The sequence below is a fragment of the Prunus persica genome, chromosome G3 (genome assembly GCF_000346465.2).
Source record: "Prunus persica cultivar Lovell chromosome G3, Prunus_persica_NCBIv2, whole genome shotgun sequence".
NCBI lineage: Eukaryota > Viridiplantae > Streptophyta > Magnoliopsida > Rosales > Rosaceae > Prunus > Prunus persica.
Genome location: NC_034011.1, coordinates 25,724,726 through 25,745,855, shown reverse-complemented (window position 1 = coordinate 25,745,855; position 21,130 = coordinate 25,724,726). Strand labels below are relative to the sequence as shown.

The 21,130-nt window shown below is 39.6% G+C and overlaps 2 protein-coding genes across 2 annotated transcripts; one reads left to right on the top strand and one right to left on the bottom strand.

Moving 5' to 3' along the window:
• Window positions 1,533-4,344, top strand: LOC18783775 (homeobox-leucine zipper protein HAT5). Its single transcript, XM_007215720.2, has 4 exons — window positions 1,533-2,228; window positions 2,335-2,483; window positions 2,934-3,173; window positions 3,695-4,344. Exons 1-4 carry the CDS (start codon window positions 2,123-2,125, stop codon window positions 4,157-4,159), a joined length of 960 nt encoding a protein of 319 aa, XP_007215782.2. The 5' UTR covers window positions 1,533-2,122; the 3' UTR covers window positions 4,160-4,344.
• LOC18782558 (methyl-CpG-binding domain-containing protein 9) lies at window positions 6,064-19,408 on the bottom strand. The gene is made up of 10 exons (XM_020559034.1): window positions 18,365-19,408; window positions 15,927-16,617; window positions 14,684-15,799; window positions 13,881-14,570; window positions 12,723-13,031; window positions 11,671-12,006; window positions 11,323-11,421; window positions 10,785-11,219; window positions 7,607-9,847; window positions 6,064-6,941 (listed from the first exon to the last, which is right to left on the bottom strand). The coding sequence occupies exons 1-10, from the start codon at window positions 18,835-18,837 to the stop codon at window positions 6,639-6,641; spliced, it is 6,693 nt and encodes a 2,230-aa protein (XP_020414623.1). The 5' UTR covers window positions 18,838-19,408; the 3' UTR covers window positions 6,064-6,638.

The following is a 21,130-nucleotide window of genomic DNA, read 5'->3' as shown; positions in this document are numbered from 1 at the left end:
ATTTTTTTAAGGTCGTGAATTCTATAGTAAATTTAAGAGAGAGAGAGAACTGTGGCACTACTAATTGACCTATTAAAAACATCATAATCAACTGCTTCGTAAGTGCTTGGTACAATGTCACCACAAGCACTAAAATATGGACTGGCCACTACCTTACCCAATAAATATATTTATATGAGTGTGACAGCGTCACTTAAAGAAGAGAATAGTAGCCAAGGAAGAAGTACATAGTCTATGGTTTTTGAGATTGAGATCACAAGTCGCGTCAAATATTGGCAATATGAAATGAAATATTCTGCGTGCATTAACTTACATGAGAAAAGTTAAAGGGAACCCCCACCATTTTTGCATATCAACTTAATTTAATCCTTGCCACTCATGACATCACCAATATATTCCTCGCCTCCCCTCCTTTTGTTTCTTCTGTTTTGGACGTTGTATAGGGGAAGGTTATGGGTTTACAGCTAGGTTTCGCAGTTATGAAAGGCTTTTCTTGTGTGATGTTTCTCCAACTCTCTCTTTCTCTTTTGATAACTTCGCAGATCGACAAGAGATCGACTTTCACTTTCTCGTTCTCATAAACGAATATCTAATTTCTCTATCTTTCTCTTTCAAAAAAGAAATAAAGAAAGAAATACTAGTCTAACAAGTAACAAATGAAAATGAAATGTTGAGATTCTCCATTAGCATGCATTTAGCAATTGGGGAGTTGGAGTTAGGGTTTGGCTAAAAAAAAATGACAAGATGTAGAGAGAGACAGACATACTTGGCTGGCCAGGTCAAGAACGATTTTAAAAAGAAGAGAATCAGAACCGTTTATCGCAAACGCAACAATTGGGAAATGTGGATCCGACAATCCCCGGTCCTCCAAGCATGGGCCCCTATTTAACGTTCCAGATTGGCTGGCACCCGCACCACCATAAGCCTTCAAACCCATTCCCTCATCACCCCCATATGAACAGATGCGCAGTGGGCCCATTTGCAATTTCACAACTTTATTATGTTTAATAGATTAACAATATTCAATGTGTATATCTTCTTCCGCTAAAAAAATTTAGTTCATGAAAAAATGCATTGACATGTGTATATATTCTTAAGATTGAGATGTGTATATATTCTTAAGATCGAAAAAATAAGTCTCTGTAATTTGTTGTAAATGATAAAAGTTGAAATAGACAGATTGAGAGTAGTCAATCTTCTCTTAAGTATTTTTTTTTTTTTTTAAAAAAGGTGAAATAGACATTTTTGTCATGGCAAAAATTTAATAGAAGTGGAGTCTATGAATATAATGGGGCCCACTTCTCTGTCCATCTTTATTAGAGAGGCGATGCATAATGTGATATGAAAAATGTAGTAAGCTTAACATTTTTCATAAATAAAATTATGCCATCATTCAGATTAAGCTCCAGTCCAAAAGCAGTGTGAAATTACGAAACTCTCCAACTAGAAAGCGTCGTGAAATACAATTTCAAAGGGCAGTTTCGTCATTCAAATACACAGGGGAGTAATATATAAGGCGATGGAGTCTCCTCTTTCAAGTTTAGCTGCAAAAAACACCTAGAAGCGCCACACACTGATCACCTTCCTCGCCGGACGTTTAATTAAGCTCCGGTGATCTCCAAATCCCATCTTTATTTCTTTCAAAATCTCATATTAGCACCGCCTACCTTTCTTTCATGGAGGTTTGGTGCGTAAAATAACTCGTGTGTATTATTAGGACCTAAACCCGTCTTAATTAGTCTAAATTATTATTAATCTCCCTCCATATAATATAGCGGGGGTGGTAGTTTCGGAGGCGCGGAGGAATTTGGGAAGCGGAGCTGGAAAAAATCGGTGGTGGTGTGATGGGATTTTGTATATGCCCCTTGGAGACTCCGGCGAGGTTGCTGTGGAGCACCAGTTTCTTCCGTCACAAGATTATGATCTTCTAATTAATTCCACACCCACACACCCCTCAATTACAATCAGAGCCCATACTAATAATATTCTCAGGCCACCCACCTGATAATTAGTACTCATCATCACTCTTTAAGCAAGAATCGACGGCGGAGATCTAGCCGCGACCCCCTTGGCCTACCCGCGCTTAGAACTCACCAGAACAGAGCATCATCAGTGACCGACGATGGAGCCGTGCCGTTTTTTCTTTGACCCTTCGACGACATCGTCCGCTTGCCAGCAAGGTGGTGGCAACATGCTGTTCCTCGGGAATGCTGATCACGTTTTTCGAGGTGATTATGTTAAATCATTTCTGCGTAAATTTTTGAATTTTTATTTTTTGAGAGTATTAGTTAGCTGATATTGTTGTTGGGGATGTTGATGATGATGATGATGAAGGGCCGAAATCGGTTATGGGATTGATGGATCAAGAAAGCTCGAGGAGGAGAAGTTTTTTCAGCTCATCGTCATCGCAAGACGAACTGTTCGACGAAGAATATTACGACGAGCAGTTGCCGGAAAAGAAGCGCCGCCTCACTCCTGACCAGGTTATTCTACTATCTTATACGTTAATTTATTTGTCTAAAGTAATATTCCTTCTGTCTTCACGCTTAATAAGTGGACGTAGATTAGACCAGTTGGCTAAGACAGTGTGTTCGTATTAAGTTTAAATCTTTTTTCAGTAGATTAGATTCATTTAGACCATCGTCGATAAAATAAAATCAGGAAGGAATATATGAATTGTGGTTCAAAAAATGAAATATATGTTGATGCTGGCATATTCACCTTATCAGCATCAAATTCATGAAAATCAAAGTCTCTTCTTTGCTCGTGGGAATCTGATCTGATCTATCTAAATATTGTTCGCTTCTGCTTTGACTTATAATTAATGAAGTGATGGATGTGGTGGGTTGATGAGATTCAGTGTGAGTGACTAATTAGAGAGTATTGATTCTTTTCTAATTAATAATTAGTGTTAAATTCATTTTGATGAATAGGTGCATATGCTGGAGAAGAGCTTTGAGACAGAGAACAAGCTGGAGCCAGAGAGGAAGACGCAGCTGGCCAAGAAGCTGGGGCTGCAGCCAAGGCAGGTGGCTGTGTGGTTCCAGAACCGCAGGGCTCGCTGGAAGACAAAGCAGCTCGAGCGCGATTATGATCTTCTCAAATCTTCTTATGACTCCCTTTTGTCTAATTATGATTCTATCCTTAAGGAGAATCACAAGCTCAAATCCGAGGTACGACTACTGCTTGCTTCCTCATTAGTGAATAGATTATATAATTATCTGGTTAAAATTGTTTAATCAACTCTTTAATTATTATTACTCTAGTGGAAACCTAGCTAAGCAGCTGGTGTAGAAACACAATTCAAAATCACTCTTATCCGGGTGTTCACACGTTATTAACATGCAAATGGTATTGTAAATAAGCAAGAAAACAGGGAGGAGTAGTACAAAATATATGGCGTCTGCATGATAATAACGTCTAGATGTCCGTATATGATATATATATATAGCTGGCAAATATACATGTGTCTCCATCCAACATAGCATCCGTTGTAAACCCCACCTTGAACTTGAACATTAAAAAAAGCTACTTTCAGAGTCACAGGACGAATATACTATAGGGTATAAAAAAGATGCATATTCGTCCTTGACTATTTCTTTCTGATTAAAATAAGATGCAGGATAGTAATAGTGGTTATTTCATCATCATCTGTAACTTCTGTACTTAATTAATTAAATCAATTAATGCGCAGGTGGTTTCCATAAACCAGAAACTTGAAACTAAAGAGGAGACCAGCAATATCAAAGCAGCAGCATTTGCACCTGATCATGCTGACGACGACAAGTGCGACCCTCTTGTTCCTGCTGGTGATGAGATGAGGGATGCTGTTCCAATAAGCTATGCCGCTGGTCTGCAATATAGCTGCAGCGTCAAAGTTGAGGACCGCCTGAGTTCCGGGAGCGGAGGAAGCGCAGTGGTGGACGAGGTCGAAGGTCCTCAGCTTGTGGACAGCGGCGACTCCTACAATTTTCTCAACGAGGACAACGTCCACAATAATTACCCTCATCATCATCATCATCATAGTGGGGTCAACTCAGAAGAAGACGACGGCAGTGACGACGGGCGGGGTTACTTCTCCGATGTGTTTGCGGCTGCCGTGGAGGAGCAGGTACAGCAGGAGGAGGGTGTGTCTATGGGCTGGTGGGTGTGGTCCTAATAATTTCCTTAAAATTAAAAGTGTCCTACTATGTATGTATGGGGTGTTTCTATATGTTGAGCTCATTGTTCTTCACAGTTTACGAATACAAATGTGTAATGCTAGTGTACGCAGCAGCTTACTTGTGCCTCAGATACTCGATATTAATCTGTGCGCCAATAATAAATGCAAAGTGTTTTCGTCAATGGCGTCTTGGCTTCCCACTTGTACTATATTCTAACCGTTGCTTGTCCTATATTCAGTGCGGAATTTCCTACGACATTTTTGAATACGTTGAAAAAGAACAAACACATCGAATAGCCAAAATTAGAAACCCCGTTTTTGAGTTGAGCAGGGCCTCTCTGTGAGAAGAAATTGATGAATTTAATCTAAAAAAACGAAAGATTTTACATAATTAACAAAATGGGTAAAGAAAGGGAAGGAAAGGGACCTTCAAGAACCTGACAATGGGCTTGAGCAGCTGGAAGTGGAAGGGAGAGGGTAGGAATGGGAGCAAGTGGTGGCCAAACGACCAGTCATGTTCCACCATAGCTCTCAGCTCTTCTCATGCACTCAAGAGAGATGCTGAGAAAGGCGTGCCGGAGGCTGAAAGAGAAGGAACGTCATGCTTTGCTCTATTGAGGCTGCGTCAGCTCAGAGACACAACCCCAGACTCGTAATAACTTGCAAGATCATCTAAAGAGAAGGAACGTCATGCTTTGCTCTATTGAGGCTGCGTCAGCTCAGAGACACACCCCCAGACTCGTAATAAATTGCAAGATCATCTAAATTTTGGGGGCGATTGAGAATTTGAGAGCATAAAATGTAGTAGGGTAGAAATGTATTTTACCCTATTCACGAATTTGCCTCAAAGTCAAGTGCAGATAACAAGGGTAAATGTAAAGATTGATTGCACACCCTACTAAGCCTTCTTGGTCCTAACTAGAGATGGGCTCGGTTTGGTTTGGTTCGGTTTTGAACTCAAACCGTGCGCCGAATCGTAAACATCAGTTTGGAGAAAATTCAAACCGTGCGCCGAACCAATGAGGTGGGAAACTGATCATCTCGGTTAACTAGTTACCTCGGTTTGGTTTGGTTTGGTAAAAACCTGCTTGAAAACATTTAGACTCTAAATTCATTCAAAACCTCTTGAAATTCATTCACCATTCACATCACAAGATATTCAATTTCATTCATTCAATCAATCCTTTCAAACTAAAACATATGCATTGTTCATCCTTCACATCCATTCAAAGTTTCAAAGTAAATCATTTGCATCATTCACCATTCACGTGTATTATAATTATTTAATTACATATAATTTAACATATTCGGTTTGATTTAGTTAACCGATGGTTTTTCAAATTAGGAACCGGACGCCAAACCATGACCATCGGTTCGGTTTGGTTCATACACTGTTGACCAAAAAGAGAGAAAAAACCAAACCAAACCGAGCCAACCGGTTTGGTTCGGCCAGTTTTCAGTCCCATATGCCCAGCTCTAGTCCTAACATACACTCGCTCAAGGCAACCATGGCTTGGCAATAAATAAGCTAATCAAATGTAGGGGTGAGGCAAAAGCTGAGAAACTCCCAAGTTTTAATATAATTCTTCCCACGAAGACAAATTAAAGCAAACCCCCACAATCATTGCTATTGAGCTAATCATGATAATTGACTTGTAATGCATCTATCTACTACTAATACCTGTTACTTGGCTACAAAAGGGAAGGCTGCCCCAGGACTACTTGAATGGAAAATTCCTCAGCCGGCAATGGCATAGCATAGCCCCTAAAAAGATGAAAACCGACAACCTAACTACTAAATTATAGGTGAAAACAGAGCAAAACACCACCTCTGAGCCAGTGAGACTTGGGACTCATCAGCCAGCACAAATAAACGAGAGAGAGAGAGAGAGAGAGAGAGAGAGAGAAGAGACATGTATAAAGAATGAAATATTGCCTAAACCTGCTTAACTTCAACATTTGCCAATTTCTTTTCTTTCTTTGTGCTTTTTTTTGTTTTTTTGTTTTCTTTACATTAGTTCCCGCTATATCTATATATGGGTCTCGCTCTTTTTGTAAGATTTGTCATTTGATTCCCCTTTCCCTTTCCGAGCAACAAATTCTGAAAGCTGCAGCAGAAATCATACCAAAATTGGATTTTATCTGCACATATCAAATTTGTACGGGCACTCACTCGAATCCTCAAAGCAGATATTGTTGTATGAACACACTGCTTTCATAACCAGCATCCAAGTTAGCATGTCAGCTTTACCTTTATGTACAGATGATACATGGTTCAGCAGCAGCAGAAGCAGTGACCTCCTTCATTTTTCAAAACTAGTGGTCTGCTCAATTCTGATCCAACCTAACCCAACCCAAAATGGGGTTCCATGACCATTTCCACCCACAAAATCTGTCTACTGCTGCTTCATGGCCACTGTACCAACCAACCCTGTCTGGATTAATCTCCACAAATTCAGAATCATACAACCCAAGATCAACCCTCTGGTTCCTTCCTTTTCTTGTTAGATTTCCTACTTAACTTAGTTCTTTCTGTTGAATCCAAAATAGGAAGCAGCTTCAGATCAAGAACGCTGCTGGGCTCCAACTTGTCCACTGGATCTGAACTAGGAAACATCTTCTCATACATGATAGCAGAATCAAGGGAGTATATACGCAGGGCAAGGGCAGACAACGTAGAAATTTTAGCAGCAGCTGAGAATGACGACCAATACCACCACTCATTCCTTAGGTACTCGGTCTTTATCATGTCCTCCAGCACAATTGTCGCTTGAACCATCTAAAAAGCAAAGCGTGTTATTTGCAATCTCGCCAAATCTATGGACTTAACAGTACAGATATACATAGTAGTGAACATAAGAAGAAAGTGATAAAGAGATGTACAAATAAACATACTGATCCTTCAAACAAATAAAAAGTTACCACAGAAAATAAACTAACAAAATATTATGCAAAGAATAACTGAAGGTTTTTAAAAATACACTATTGTCTTTCACTTATGCCAAAGAATAGGATATTTCAGGTGTCGATCATATTTTTCCACACTAGTTCACTGGTATATTCTATTAAAAGTAATCAAAATCACACTATAACAAGCTACTATCAAATCTCCAACCAACAGCCAAATCTCTGCTAAAATGCTAAAGAATTCTATTGGGTAGAAAACTGCCAAAATTTTATTTATTTGATATTTATCATATTATTTGACAATTAGATGGTAAGCCTAACCGCTGAATTCTATAAGGGTTTAAGAATGCTCCATCACATAATAACTGAATTATTAACAGAACTTTTAACAACCTCAAATAAAAAAAGCTAGTTAACTTATTTAGCTTATAGAAGATTAATCTAAAATGTTGAAAAGTATTCCATAGAGTAATACAATTTTAGTAGTGATTATGAAAGTAGTATCTAAAGAAAGAATCGAGGGAATAGAAGACTTACTTCATATATTGTCACTGCTGCTTTAACAAACGTACGCCAGGCCCATCTCCTTTCCAAGTGTGACTTTGATGGTCTCAGAGCTTCTTCAGGGAGTGCTGCATCTATATCTAGTAGATTGATCTTGAGTCGCCTAGAGATCTGACAAACTTTGCCAACTAAGGGCCTCAAAGAAGACTGGGGGACCACACAGAAGCGACCAGCACCCACGACAGAAGAATGACTACCTGAGGGTCTCTTCTCTCTTTTTTCCAGACATCCCAAAGTTGGGATGTTGGCATTTAGCAACCCACCACCTTTCCCGGATAGACTGCTACAGCCCGCAATATCAACATTAGTCTTTCCTTGTAAAACTAGCTGTTCAGCAGCCTCTGGTCCATTACCGTGCACACCGACATCTTTCTGAGTGACTAACTGTTGTGTAGAATCACTGAGATAAGGAGATAAGGATGGGACAAAAGATGGAACTCCCTGTGAACCTATAAGACCTATTTCCTGTATCAAATCCTTGTTTGAATCATTTGTCACAAACTTGGAACAGATCTCTTCAAAGTCATATGGGCAAACTAACCCTCCGTTCTGAAACTTTATCAACTTCGCACTAAGCTCAGAATGCACGCTTTTGGAAGTTTCAACACTGTTTAGTTCACCTCTGCACTCTTCCCGATTTATCTCACACTTTAAACTTCCCTTAACTTTAGAAGAATCACTTATTTCCTTTCCCTTCTCACAGGCTGCTGAAAATGGAACACACCTACCATCATTATGCCCCTCCAGTTCAGCATCAGCGACGAAGGTTCTGTGGCAAGAGAGGCAATGATGTCTATTGGGCCAAATGGGTTCCAAACATTCGCACCTGTACATTTTCTCATCATTGGTTAGTCTAGCCCTCTTACCCCGCTTTTTTGAGATGTCAGTGGTTTCCAACTCTGAGCATGGACCGTACATCTTCTCCAGCAAAGTGGCTGCCCTAGTAACAAGACAATCAGATTCGGTTTTTTCACCATTTCTAGCCACTGAAATAGCAGTTAGGAGCTCATCCTGACTTTGGCTTCTAGTTTTCTGAAACTTGTGGAACCTTGACTTTTTCCACTGCAATATCGACTCTTTCAGCTCTCTTTCCTTGGGGTTTTTATCCTTCAACCAACCTATAAGTCCATCAATTTCTGCATCAGTTTGATAAGAAACCCAAGGTGCACTAAAAGCAACAGCACTGTTTGGTTCAAATAAATACGGACAGCCAGCTTTAGACCCCTCTAACGGCAAAGAACTATCCACACCAGTTGAAGCACAACTTTGCGTAACAGAACCCCTCCATACGGGGTCTCTGCCATCTGTCATATTCATCCCATCCTGCACTGACACGGTTCGATCTACAACAATCCGAGAATGTCCTGAAGCCCAGTATAAGCCACCCAGAGAATCAATTCCCAGAAACTCCCTTCGTACGGACAGCTTTGAAAGCTCAAAGTCTACACTTGTAATTGAATCCTGTAAAAGTGATAAGTCACTTTTGACAGAATTCAACTCAAGGTGGTAGGCTTGTGATTCATTCACAGAAGCAGGTGACATGTGCTGACCCACATGATTACTCCTCACATCTGAAGGGATACAAACTCCTTGCTGATCTAAAGGCAGAGAAACATCCATTTCCATATTGTCTTGTGGATGACCAAGGCAACCTATTTTTCCAATAGAGCCATTGATTTCATGTGGCAAAGAATTTGATGAAGGGAACTCAATTAGTCTCGAGGATATGTCACTTTTCTCAGAAGCCGCATTTGAAGAAACATTCCCTGGTGTACCGGTGTCATGCACAGCAGCATGGACATCTTTTGCCCTAGCTTCAGTATCTACAGAATGTTGGCTACTATATTCTGCATTACTGGCAGATGGGTGTTTATCTAACCCTCGAGCACCCTCTAGTGCTGGTACATCATCGGAGACTACATTAAAGGAGTTAGACCTGCCACTCAAAGCATGTGCCTGAAGAACAAATTTTTCATGGTTTTCAACTGAAGTAGAAAGCCCTTCCTTTACACCGTCTTCTTCGAGACTTGGATCAACCTTTGCAGCTTTTGCAATCAAGATCTCTTCTTTCGACTTGAGATTCTTCCATTCTGCAGATAAAGACCGCAATTTCTGCTGCAACTCCGCCGATGTCTCAGAACAATGCTCAAGGTGTTGACGAATAACAGCTGAATTAAGCAACTCATCACATAAGAACTTAAGCAGGAATGTTCTCTGCAAGCACAGATGGGAAAGCTGTTAAGTTTATAATTTATTACAGAAAGATTAGATAACACAACAAATCTATCAAGTGACCTAGCACATTTATACCAGCATGGAATACCTATCTCATGGCAACAATCAATTTTTTCCTCATGGTTATATATTATATTAAAATGTTATTATTTACAACATGTGAATGATACTGACAGTTGGGTTGGAAGAGAGGGAAGGGGGAGGGGGTCCAAGAAAAGACGAGTTGTGTATCTGAACCCAAAAAACAGAAATATTGAACACTAAGTGTATGTATCTATCATTTCTTTTCATTTGTTAAAAAAATTATTATTAATTGGCTTTCAGTCTTCATCTTCGCTGTCTTAAGGATCAACAAAGCACAAATGGTACCCAGTCCAAAGTTGGAGCCAACACATCTGGAAGGCAAGAACTTGCCAGGGGTCTATCCAAGCCTGTGAAGATTAGCAAGGTGAAAAGGGACACCCTTTGAGACCTCACTTATACCCGCCCAAATGAACCCCTTCAAGGCTATTTTCAGTGCAGAGTAACATGCTGGCAACTGCTAGTTTAGAGTATTTAACCAGCTGATCCACCATTATAGTCAAATCTTAGAAGTTCTGCTTGTTAGCTATATAATAAGTGATGACAATGCTATAAAAGCTTAGAAGTAAAGAGCACAGCCAGAAAAGGGCATGCACTATTTCAACAACCAGAAAAATCAGCATGCAAAAATGCAAAGAGAAGCAAGGAAATGAAGAGCTCCACTGTTGTACAGCTTCGATTGAAGCCAAAAATGGGGTGATTTTCAACTGGCGCCATGCCAGATCCACAAATATTTGGCTAGACCAATAATACAATGCAATCTCTTGTAGTTAGCCATCTTGCAAGTGTAGTATGACTAGAAAAAGAATATGCATAAAGGCATCAATATACAAACCTCATCCACGTTGAATTCCCAATACTCATTCTCTTCCATTTTCATTGATAAAAGTGTAAGTGCCTCCAAGTAAGTGCGGGTAACTTCTCCCTGGTAATTTTTACGACGGCATTTTCTAATGACCTGATGATGTTCTGATGCATCTTGAACCATTTGTTTAGAAACAACACAAGAGGGACAATACCAGTTTCCTTCTGGGATCCTTGCAAGAGGAGGATTTAAACAGTAAGTATGATACTCAGCATCACAAGTATCACACAACAGTACGCTGTCGTCATCTTTATCAATGCCACATACTTTGCACACTCCATCATCCCAAGGGGCTTTGGGAATCCCACTTGTGGAAGCAAGTAAATCATCGATTTCCTTTTTCCTTTCAGCACTTAAGCATTCCAACTTTGCAGTCTCTGCAAGCTTATGAACAAGTGTAATAACCTGCATGGAGAGAACAAGTGAATCTGGGAAGGAACTTAAGTGAACAGCCTGCACATGAATGTGCCTGGCTGTAGGTATTGGGAAGGGATAGAAAGGTACACACCTCCTTCTCATATAATGTTTCGAAAGTTTGGGCTAACGTCTCAGCCAACTCAACCAAATCAGGCTGATCCCCATAAGCAATTCGTAGATTACTCCATAGCTGCAAAGTGAAAGTAACGATCAGAATTAGTGGACTTTACTATGTTAAAAAGGTGGGATACAGCACAATTATGAAAAAGACCAGATATTCACTTTTACTAACATGTACACTTATCTATGTACAACCATAGAAATTATAGTAAACTACAATTTACAGCCTTAAAGTTTCAGTACTGTTTCTAAGGTCACTCGAAAGATAAGTCTGCATTGAAGAATGTTGCAAGAAATCTCATTGTCATAGAAAACAGACCTCACGGACATCCTCAAGAAAAGCTTCATGTGATCCCCCATAGGATCCAGCTGCCAATCTCAAATCAATAGTCCTGAAGTCCAAAGGCCGAGATACCATGGCCGGTGATCCAAGAAGCCCCTCATCATCGTTATCACTTGAATTTATCAGCTTTCTTCCCAGCAAATTGCAGAAAACCTTTGTGTCATCTGCAGCAGCAGCACGACGCAATACAATGCGACATTGTTTCATAATAACATCAGAAATAGGTATATTAATCTTCCGCTTTCTTCCCTTCTCAGCCTTTTGTAGCAAGCCTTCACCCGATACATCTGCTAGCACTGAAAGAACAGCTTTCTGTGCGCAACCAACAAGAAAAGGTGTCCAATTTAGAACAATGGTTATAATAACTTGCTAAACAAAAATGTAAACATAATTTTGGCATATGGAGAGAGTCTTCCGAAACCTTAATCCTTAGTTTAGTATCAAGCAAGAGATTCAACCAACTCAAAAACAAGTTTAGTATGCCAGTGTACAATGACTTTTCTTCTTAAATTTATAACACGATCTTTAAATGTTAAGCATTAGAGGACGAGGAGAAGAAGGAACAAAATGAAGCAAGAAGCAAGTTCAGCAAACATTCACAAATATTCCTTCTTGCGTACTCAGCCAAAAAATACTTTTAAGATGGCCTAAAGCTGCCATGCACCTTATCAAGCAAAAGAATTCATTGACATTTTACAGCAGATATTCAAAGAGAGTGCATAAGCAAATTTCCAATTTAAGTTTAGAAAAACAAGACACTAACTTAAGATAGTTAAGCAACATTTTAAAACTTATGAAACTAATAAGTTGTGGTTCATTTGTAAGGTAAAATTATGAGCAAATTTACTGCATCCCGAAACTGTAAAGTAAATTACAGCATCAGAATATCAGTTGAAAGGAATATTATAACACAATAAAATTCCGCTGATTCACACATTACATTCCCAACAAACTTTCATATTCTTATCAAGTACGGATCCAGGAAAAAAGCAAAGGTTAAGCAATAACAATGTTACTGAGGAAAACACCTTTGTAGGTCCTGATGCATTGCCCTTATAAACTTCCTTACTGATTGAATGTTCCAGTATTTTCCTTGCCCATTCAGGTGGATCCTTATCCAAAGCCTCATAAACACATTTTCTGATTCTTGTTCCCACATTAGTCGGTAGCTTTCTAACAGGTTCCAGCACCTGTGCCCATACTGGCGTATTACTACCATTCCCCAAATTCTTCTCATTAGCACCAGCTCCACCATCAGACACCTCCTCTTCTATTGTAAGTACGTCATTTTCTCTGTTAAATGAAGCAAAAATTTGCTTTGTAGACTCTGCAAGCAACTGAAGTGTAAAGAAACAAGAGGATTAATATGCATTGTTTTCACATGTCATTGCACCAGACCGACACTTTAAGAGAATGATGCATAAAAACAGGAAAGGAAAGAAAAGGATAAATAATACTGCAGTAACAGCAACTGAACAGATGAACTGAATCAACCCTCACTGGAACCGAGAGGAGACAGGTAAAGCCAACATCCTAGCAAGTAAATGCTGTTTCTAACCTTAGAGCAGAGTATTGCCTAATAATTCACAATAGAAGAGTACTCTCAAACAATTTGCAATGTCACAAATTTCTGAATGTAACTATTCAACCAACGAAGCCTTATATGCAGCCTAACATGTTGAAAATTATCAGTTATATACAACAACTGTCAGTGCAAAAAGATACAGTCTCAAGGGAAGGCCAGATACATTTAAAAGCTAATCTAGATATTATATTTGTTCTTAAGAGAACACCTTGTTCAATCCCTCGTCAGGGTCAAATGCTGAAGATATAGTTATGCTTGAGTGATTGCAGTTTTTGGGCTGATTTAGGAATACAAGAACTTACTCAGGAAAGCTAGGGTAGGAAGTGAATTCTTTACAGGTTAGAGTGAGGTGTGGGCTCCAGCAACTACTGAATTTATGGACATTTCTTTCTTCTCATTTGTTCTGAATGGGCAGGTGCAGTTTGTTATGTTAAAGAGGTATGTATTCAAGGTAGATGGGGGTAGTCATACTCTATGTAATCAAGATAATATAATGTAGCTTTCTCTAGAAGGTGGTTCATTTGCAAAAATACATAAGTACTTCCACAGCAATAAATGACGGAATACTAAAGCACCATAAAGGGATAAGAGCTGATCTTACAAGTGCATCCGCTTCCATCCCAGCTACTCCAGTTAAAGAGCCACAGAGCACCCCACCATCACCTTGTAAGCAGCGAAACACTTTACTGCTTTCGCGAGCAGTAATCTCAGCAGATTCAAGGTTACCATCCATGGCTAATACAGCCAAGACGTATCTCCGTGCTAACTCTGGCCAAGTCAGTTCATTAATCGGGAGTATATTAAGCTTCGTTCTTTTCACCGGAATTGAACTATCAACATCTTTCTTCCTTCCTCGTTTTGACTTCACATCTCCAGAATCAAAATTCGGATCCACCAGGGCAGCAACCTTGGACTGCAACTCACCTATGAGCACTCTTAGCAGTGATGCATGAGCTTTTGTCAAAGCTATGCCAGAACATCTGCTGTAAGTAACAGATGCAAGCTTAGCTTGAGCTGCCTCCTTCATCGCTCCAGTTTCCATGTGTATGAACGCATGTGGATTATTCCCAGCTACTGCAAAGACAGACTCGGAGCTAGAAGATAATTGTCCACTAGTATAATCAATTCTATGTGAATTTAAAGCTTGAGAGCCTTGGATTTCCCTCTCAAACTTCTCTGTACGATCTGAGCTACCGAACCAAGGGTTAACTAGTTCCTCCTCAAGTTCTTCCAAAGAGAACGCCTCCTTTAGACCCAAAATTTCATCAAAGTGTGACAATAGTTCCCAAACCTGAGTAGATAAAAAGAGGACCAATAAGTTTCATGCCTGTCAATCACGTGGTATCTCAAACACAAAACTAACACAATTAGAATAAGTGCAAAGCAGCAAGAAGCATCCCATACCTGATAAACGTCACCAACAAGGGCAGGAGGAAACCTCAAGCACAATGGCTTCCCAAGAGGAGGTGGATGATCATTCTTGAGATGATCCTTGACCAACTTCGGCTTTTTGGACCTCCTAAACAAATTGTCTAACACTTCTTCTTTACCATGCAAACCAGCTCTCATTTCAACCACTAGAAGCCCATTTCCCACAGTTAGCTGAGTAGAATTAAAACCTCTATCGCTAAGATATTGATATTGAGAACAGGATTGGGCACCAGGAAGCTGCTCCAAAAGTTCTTGCACAAAATCGACATCTAATCCAAATCTATCCTGGTCCAGCCATTTCGCTAATATGTCGTAAAACGAGCCAGGTTCGTCATCCGCCTGAATTACAGACGGGATGCTAACAGAAACTGGTGAGCTACAAAACTTGTCCAATGGAGTATGGTTCACTTTGTCATCCTCGTTTCTTATAACCCCATTTTGGAAGCCCTGGGCATTTTCAACATGCTTACAGACAAATTTAAAAATGCCTTTCTGTTTAAATATTTCAGAACAAGCATTAACAATTTTTTGTGAAATCATTCCCCAAGCTGCAGACGAAGAATGGTCTTCTATTGAAATCTCACCAATGTCATCCCTTGTACCCAAATCAGCAGATGATAGAGTTCCAGGTTTTCCACAACCAGAATTATCTTCAAACTGCAATTCAGCTGATGTCTGGACATCACTGGCTTCCTCTGACCAACTCCTCAGGCAAGACAAAATATCATTTTCCATAGGCGGAGAAGGATCTGATAGAATCATATGTATGCTTCCATCGTTATCACAAGTAGGGTCACGACTTTCCCGATCAATGTGACTGCAAAAGTTACCAAGTTGTGGCCTAGAGAGGATAGTTGAACCATTAGGAATTGGCAATGCAGAGCATGAACACCTTCTGATCTGAAAAAGAGGTCCAGAATCACCACCGTCCAAAACTTCACATACGAATAATGACCCAGTAATCTTATCATGCCAACATGATCTATAGCCTACAGGGGAGATCAGGTTAGAATCATGATAAGAAGGCCTTGTATCAACTTCACCCAAAGAAAGAACAAAGAAATCTTCAAACTGCACCGGAAGTCCCTCCTGGAGAGAAAAAAAATACACAAGAATCAACAAAACAAAACTTGCTGAAAAGACCTCCACACTACGGTGCTTATGGAGCATCATCATTAAATTTACATTACAACAAATAGAGAACATATAAACTTACATTGTTTTGCTGAGAGCCAATGCGACCATTTTCTTCTGCACCAACTTCTGTCAGTTTTACATTATTCCCCAAACCACAGGCAGAAGCTTCCATACTTAGACCATTGGAAGAGAGCTCCTTATTTTCAGCCAATCCATTGGTGTATAAAAGTCTTGACTTTCTTTTTCTAGGTAGATAGGTCTTTTCTGTATTAGACAGAGACCCCTCCCTTCTTATTTCAGATCCCACAGAATTGCAGTTAGGCATCAAGCCAAGATAATACGCAACTTCATATACTGAATCAAATGTCTTCCCATTTGGAGCACGGTACACTAAATATGGTTCACAATTGCCTATTGACTCTTTAAATTCTACATGCCAACCTTCCTCTAGTACACCATGCCTCTCAGAAACAAAATCTTTGAGAGCCTGTAAAAATATCTCACTTGGACTCCGGGATGGTATTCTAATAGACGCATTATTACTACTCCTATGCTTTCCAAGAGGGAACCTCAAATCTACTTCCTCAAAGCTTCCACCCATTGTCTGTGTATGGTGCAATATATCTTCAAACCCCACTTTAACCGTATGTGTCATTACTGCAGAAGCTTTTTCCAAGCCAAATCCGTTTCCAGGGTACAAGAAGTTTGAATATGTCACTGGGGCACCAAATGGATTGCCACCAAAAGAATTACCACCGGGAGTGTGCTTTCTATAATCAAAATAAGTTTAGGCAGTAACTACTTATGGACAACATGCATTTAAAGAAAGTTATAAAATATTAACCAATGAGTAATAGACAAAAGAGGCAAGAATGATAAGTTTAGAAAATGCAAGAAAATACCCATAATACAGAATAACTTTACCATTTTAATTTTAGAAATTAAAGCAGTGGCAAATTAGAAATTAAAGCAGTGGCAAAACCTACAGGCGACAAAAATGTTAGAAATGCATGTGGACAATGCAAGAAATAAGGCAATAGTTTGCACATCATTATGCCGCCCCAGTTTTGATTTGCGTTAGTGGTGGCAGATTAAAGGTGGAGAACAACAACAAAAGGGATAATATGGAAGTTGATCTACAGGGCTACCTTGGTGCAAGGATGAAAATATCTGCTGACAAACCGATAGTAGGGGTGAAGCAATTTCTTCCCCCGTATCCTTGAAATTTCCCCAATGTATCCAAGATTTCCCCCATATCGGCCTTCAACAGAGCAGAAATGCTTGATTTCCACCGATATTGATTCGAAATCGAAAGAAAGAAGAGGAAGAAGACACAAGGACGACAAACCCAACCCTAACAAATGTTTTAAATCAAATCTAATCCAAACCAAATCCTAATTAAGCTACCCATCAACCACAAAAAATTGGCAGTCACAAATATCGAAAAGATATCAATATAACCGTATATTTGAGTACCGATATCATATTCACGATATTTTCATCCTTTTCCAGGGTGTAAAGGCAAACTCTTTCTGTTCAAAAGTAAATAAATATACAAAATCATTTTGGAATTTTTTTTAACCTACTTAAATTTCTTTGTAGGGATACCAAAGGTCCAAATAGAAGTTGAAAGCTGCCCTTTCTCTAGTTTTCGTACATGGTTTATACGAGAGATTAGCATGTATACAATAACCCCACTCCACAATCCAATTTAAAGCAGTTATAAACAATAAGCTTAAAACAGGCCTCACCTATTTTTTAAATGTCACTTTTTTAAAAGAAAAATGTTCCCGGTAAACAAGAAATATGTAATTAACATACAAATGTATCAATTTGGAAGGGAGTTTCCACACCAAAACTACAACTCTTTAAGCACGCGTGAAGCTAGTGGGTTTCGAATGTCAAGTGGACAGTTTCCGTGCCAAAACTACAACTTCTTAAGTGCATGTGAAGCCAGTGGGTTTCGAATGTCACGTGGAGAGTTTCCATGCCAAAACTACAACTTCTTAAGTGTACGCAAAGCTAGTGGCTTTCGTTTGTCACGTGCAGAGCGAGAGCGAGCAAGGGAGGCAAACATCAAGCCTGTTAATTGGACTTATGGGTGCAAGAAAAGGGGAACCCTGTGCCAAACTGGTAAATTCCATAGCAGTCACTAAATAATGGCACTAGCATGGCCCATATGCTTGCATGCATGCACTGATAGCAAGTAGGTGCCGGAACAAGCACTAGTCTACTAACATGGTGAACAGGGGTCCTTGGAAATGAGCCTCCAAATCAGTCATCAAATAATTTATGATGGGAAATGTGGTAACCACAAAATATCAAGGGATGGCATTCTTGGTGAGATATTAAAAAGCCTTTACTATCATTCTTTTTAAATTAATTTGCATATACGAGCTCAAAGAATCAAAAGCAGAACCTTTTTCTTTTTGAACTGGAATCAAAAGCAGAACTTAAAAAAGCAAAAAAAAAAAGTTTAATAATTGAATATCTTGGCAAATGTTTGAAACCACCTACCTCAAATCGCGCAACTCCTCAATGTCGTCGACGTCACTCGGCGGCGAAGCGTTGATATCCAGAATCTGCTTGGACTTAACTCCAAGCGGCCAGCGCTTGCTCCTAACCCCAGTGCCCGTACACTCCTCACAGACCCATTCCTCCAAATTCACGGCTTGGCGGCCTCGCATTCCGGCGCAGGTGAGGTGAAAACCGCGCTCGCAGCCGTCGCAGACGACCACGTGGCCGCGAACCTCGGGCTTGCCGCAGAAAGGGCAAGCGGAGCCGCGAGCAGAGCCGGGAACACCGGCAGGACCGCCGGGCGGCGGAGAAGGGTGGTCGTGATAAGAGCGTACGACGTCGTAAGAATCGGGTAGGGTTTCGGGCGGGGAAGGGATCTCATTGAGATCGATGCCGAGCACGGAGCGAGTGGGCTCGGCGGCGGCCGGCCTGGCGTCTCTGAGTTCGTCGCTAGTTGAATCGTTGAGTTCCATTATCCGAGTCGGGGTTCGGAGCTCGAGGTCGGTGAGTTCCGATGTGACGCTCGAACCATTGTTGGGGTTCAGAGCCTGGGTGAAATTGCTTGGATCCGACGGCTGAGATTTGACAACGAAACAGAGAGAGAGGTTTTGGTTTTGGTTTTGGTTTTGGTTTTGGGTTTCGAGGGACAGAGAGAAAAAGAAGACAGAAATGAGACCGAAAGAGGACCGTATCGAAGGGCCCTGACCTGACTCTCTCTCTCTTTTTCTCTTTTATTTTTTTCTTTAATTGTTGAAACTGTGAGTGCTGTTGATGTTGCTGTTGCTGTTGCTGTTGTAAATGGATGAGAAGGGTAAAGTGGGGCGGAGTCACCGGGGATTTTATATATGCGTGTACTCGCTGTTGTTGAACGACAGCTGCACATGTGGACCTGTAAGGAGAGACCTAGACTGGACTTGCCCTTCCTAACAGTACAATGATGCAATCTACACGAGAACCTCCTGGGTTTACAGTCCCTAGAAGACTCTGCTCTTTCAACGTCTCTTTTTATCACATGTTATGTGCATCCTCTTTTCTGTACAATAATAATTTACTTACAAGTAGGGTTAATAGATTTGATATACCACGTATATATCATGGATGTGTAAATTGGAGGTGTAATGTCTATTTTAGCTATTAATTTTTTAGTGTCGTTTGGTTTCTCTTAACATATGTAGATGAGGCGTCTAAGACAGCAAACTCGATGCATTTGTGGTTATTCATATGAAGTGACAAGTGTGAGATGTCAAACAAAGTGGAAGCGTATCGCGTACCTCCTATGAAATATGCAGACATGAGTTCCAATACAGTGCATTCGGTGCATTCACAACAAAGAAATTATCTCATGAAAAATGCAAGGGAGGTGCCCGATGCAATAGATTCAGTGCGTTAACGACAAAATAAATGACATTACGGTTACTTATTTATAATGTGACAAGTAGAAAATGTGGGATGAAGTGATCATATTGTATGTCTCATGAATGGAATATGATCGTTATGTATTCACGATAAATGTCTAGTGTCTGAGATGCATTCAGCTCATGCACTATAAAAGAATTGGCAGTGTAGTTTATGACTTGACATAATTGCCTTTTCCACAAACTTCATATTGGATTTCTCATGAATCTCCTAGCAATCATAAATGACACGTGTCTAACTTGATAAAATTACTTTATCGATCCACTTATATTATACCACGTGTATCTATTTATTAATATTATACATAAGTAAATGTTATATGGAACATGTCTTCTACCTGTATTATAACATGTGACAATCACACCTTAGAACTTCATAGTCATCGTTCAGAAAAGACAAAGAGAAAGATGTCAGAAAGAAAGATAAATAGAGGGATGAGAGAGAGTGGTGGGGGATGATGAGGATGGGAAATTTGTGTCAACGTCGGTACTAGCGACAATGGAGAGGGTCTATCAATGGAAGCAAATGTGGAAATTTGAGATTTTTGGGGGTAGATTGAACATAGATAAACTTTGAATATAGGATAAACTTTTGATGAATGGTGGTTTCAGCAAAGTAGAGAGTGCCAATACAATTTTAAACAATTTCCAGTATTTCTTATCGGAAAGTTTTTATTCAAAGTTTTCATATGGGTTAGAGCATTTACAATGGATTTTCTAAATCATATGATTAGATAAAATTTTAGGAGGACTTGAAAAAAAACTCATCCAATCATGCTCTCTATCCACCTCATAAAATAGATAGATTTGTAGGAGCTCCTAAATATGAGTAATGACTTCCTATAACTAAATATTGTTTTACTTTAATATTATTTTAAGTATTTATTTAATATCAAATATTTAATAATATTATTTTGTATAAAGATAAAGTATTTATGCTAAATTAAAAAAGAATTAAAGCATTAATAATTCTCCAAACTAGAGTTGAAATTTTATAAGACGAATACTTAATAAGTTACCATTGCCATAATAAATACTAAATATTTAATGAGCGGTGGATTATCTGATAAGACGAATATAGAAAAGCCCAATCCAGATAAACTCGAGCTTTTATAGATGTTGCTCTTGTGGCTTCTTGGCCCATATTTAATATAAGGGACTTGTCAACATGGAATTTGCTGGCCCATATCGTGCGGCTGTTGTCATCATTGCTCACCCCCCTCCCCTGTTACCAAAAAAAACTTACACATTTTTAACGTATTATTGTGTTATTAATCGGAAGTAGTAAAATAATTTTATTCATATTATATGAGAGTTTCTCTTTCCCGTTACATACTAAAAAAGAAAGATG

Coding starts and splice junctions, on each gene's coding strand:
- LOC18783775 (XM_007215720.2), top strand. CDS start 2,123: ATGGAGCCGTGCCGTTTTTTCTTTGACCCTTCGACGACATCGTCCGCT. Junction 2,229..2,334: donor TGCTGATCACGTTTTTCGAG/GTGATTATGTTA, acceptor ATGATGATGAAG/GGCCGAAATCGGTTATGGGA. Junction 2,484..2,933: donor GCCGCCTCACTCCTGACCAG/GTTATTCTACTA, acceptor TTTGATGAATAG/GTGCATATGCTGGAGAAGAG.
- LOC18782558 (XM_020559034.1), bottom strand. CDS start 18,837: ATGGAACTCAACGATTCAACTAGCGACGAACTCAGAGACGCCAGGCCG. Junction 16,618..18,364: donor GAGGAGTTGCGCGATTTGAG/GTAGGTGGTTTC, acceptor TTTTGATTATAG/AAAGCACACTCCCGGTGGTA. Junction 13,032..13,880: donor GGATGGAAGCGGATGCACTT/GTAAGATCAGCT, acceptor TTTACACTTCAG/TTGCTTGCAGAGTCTACAAA.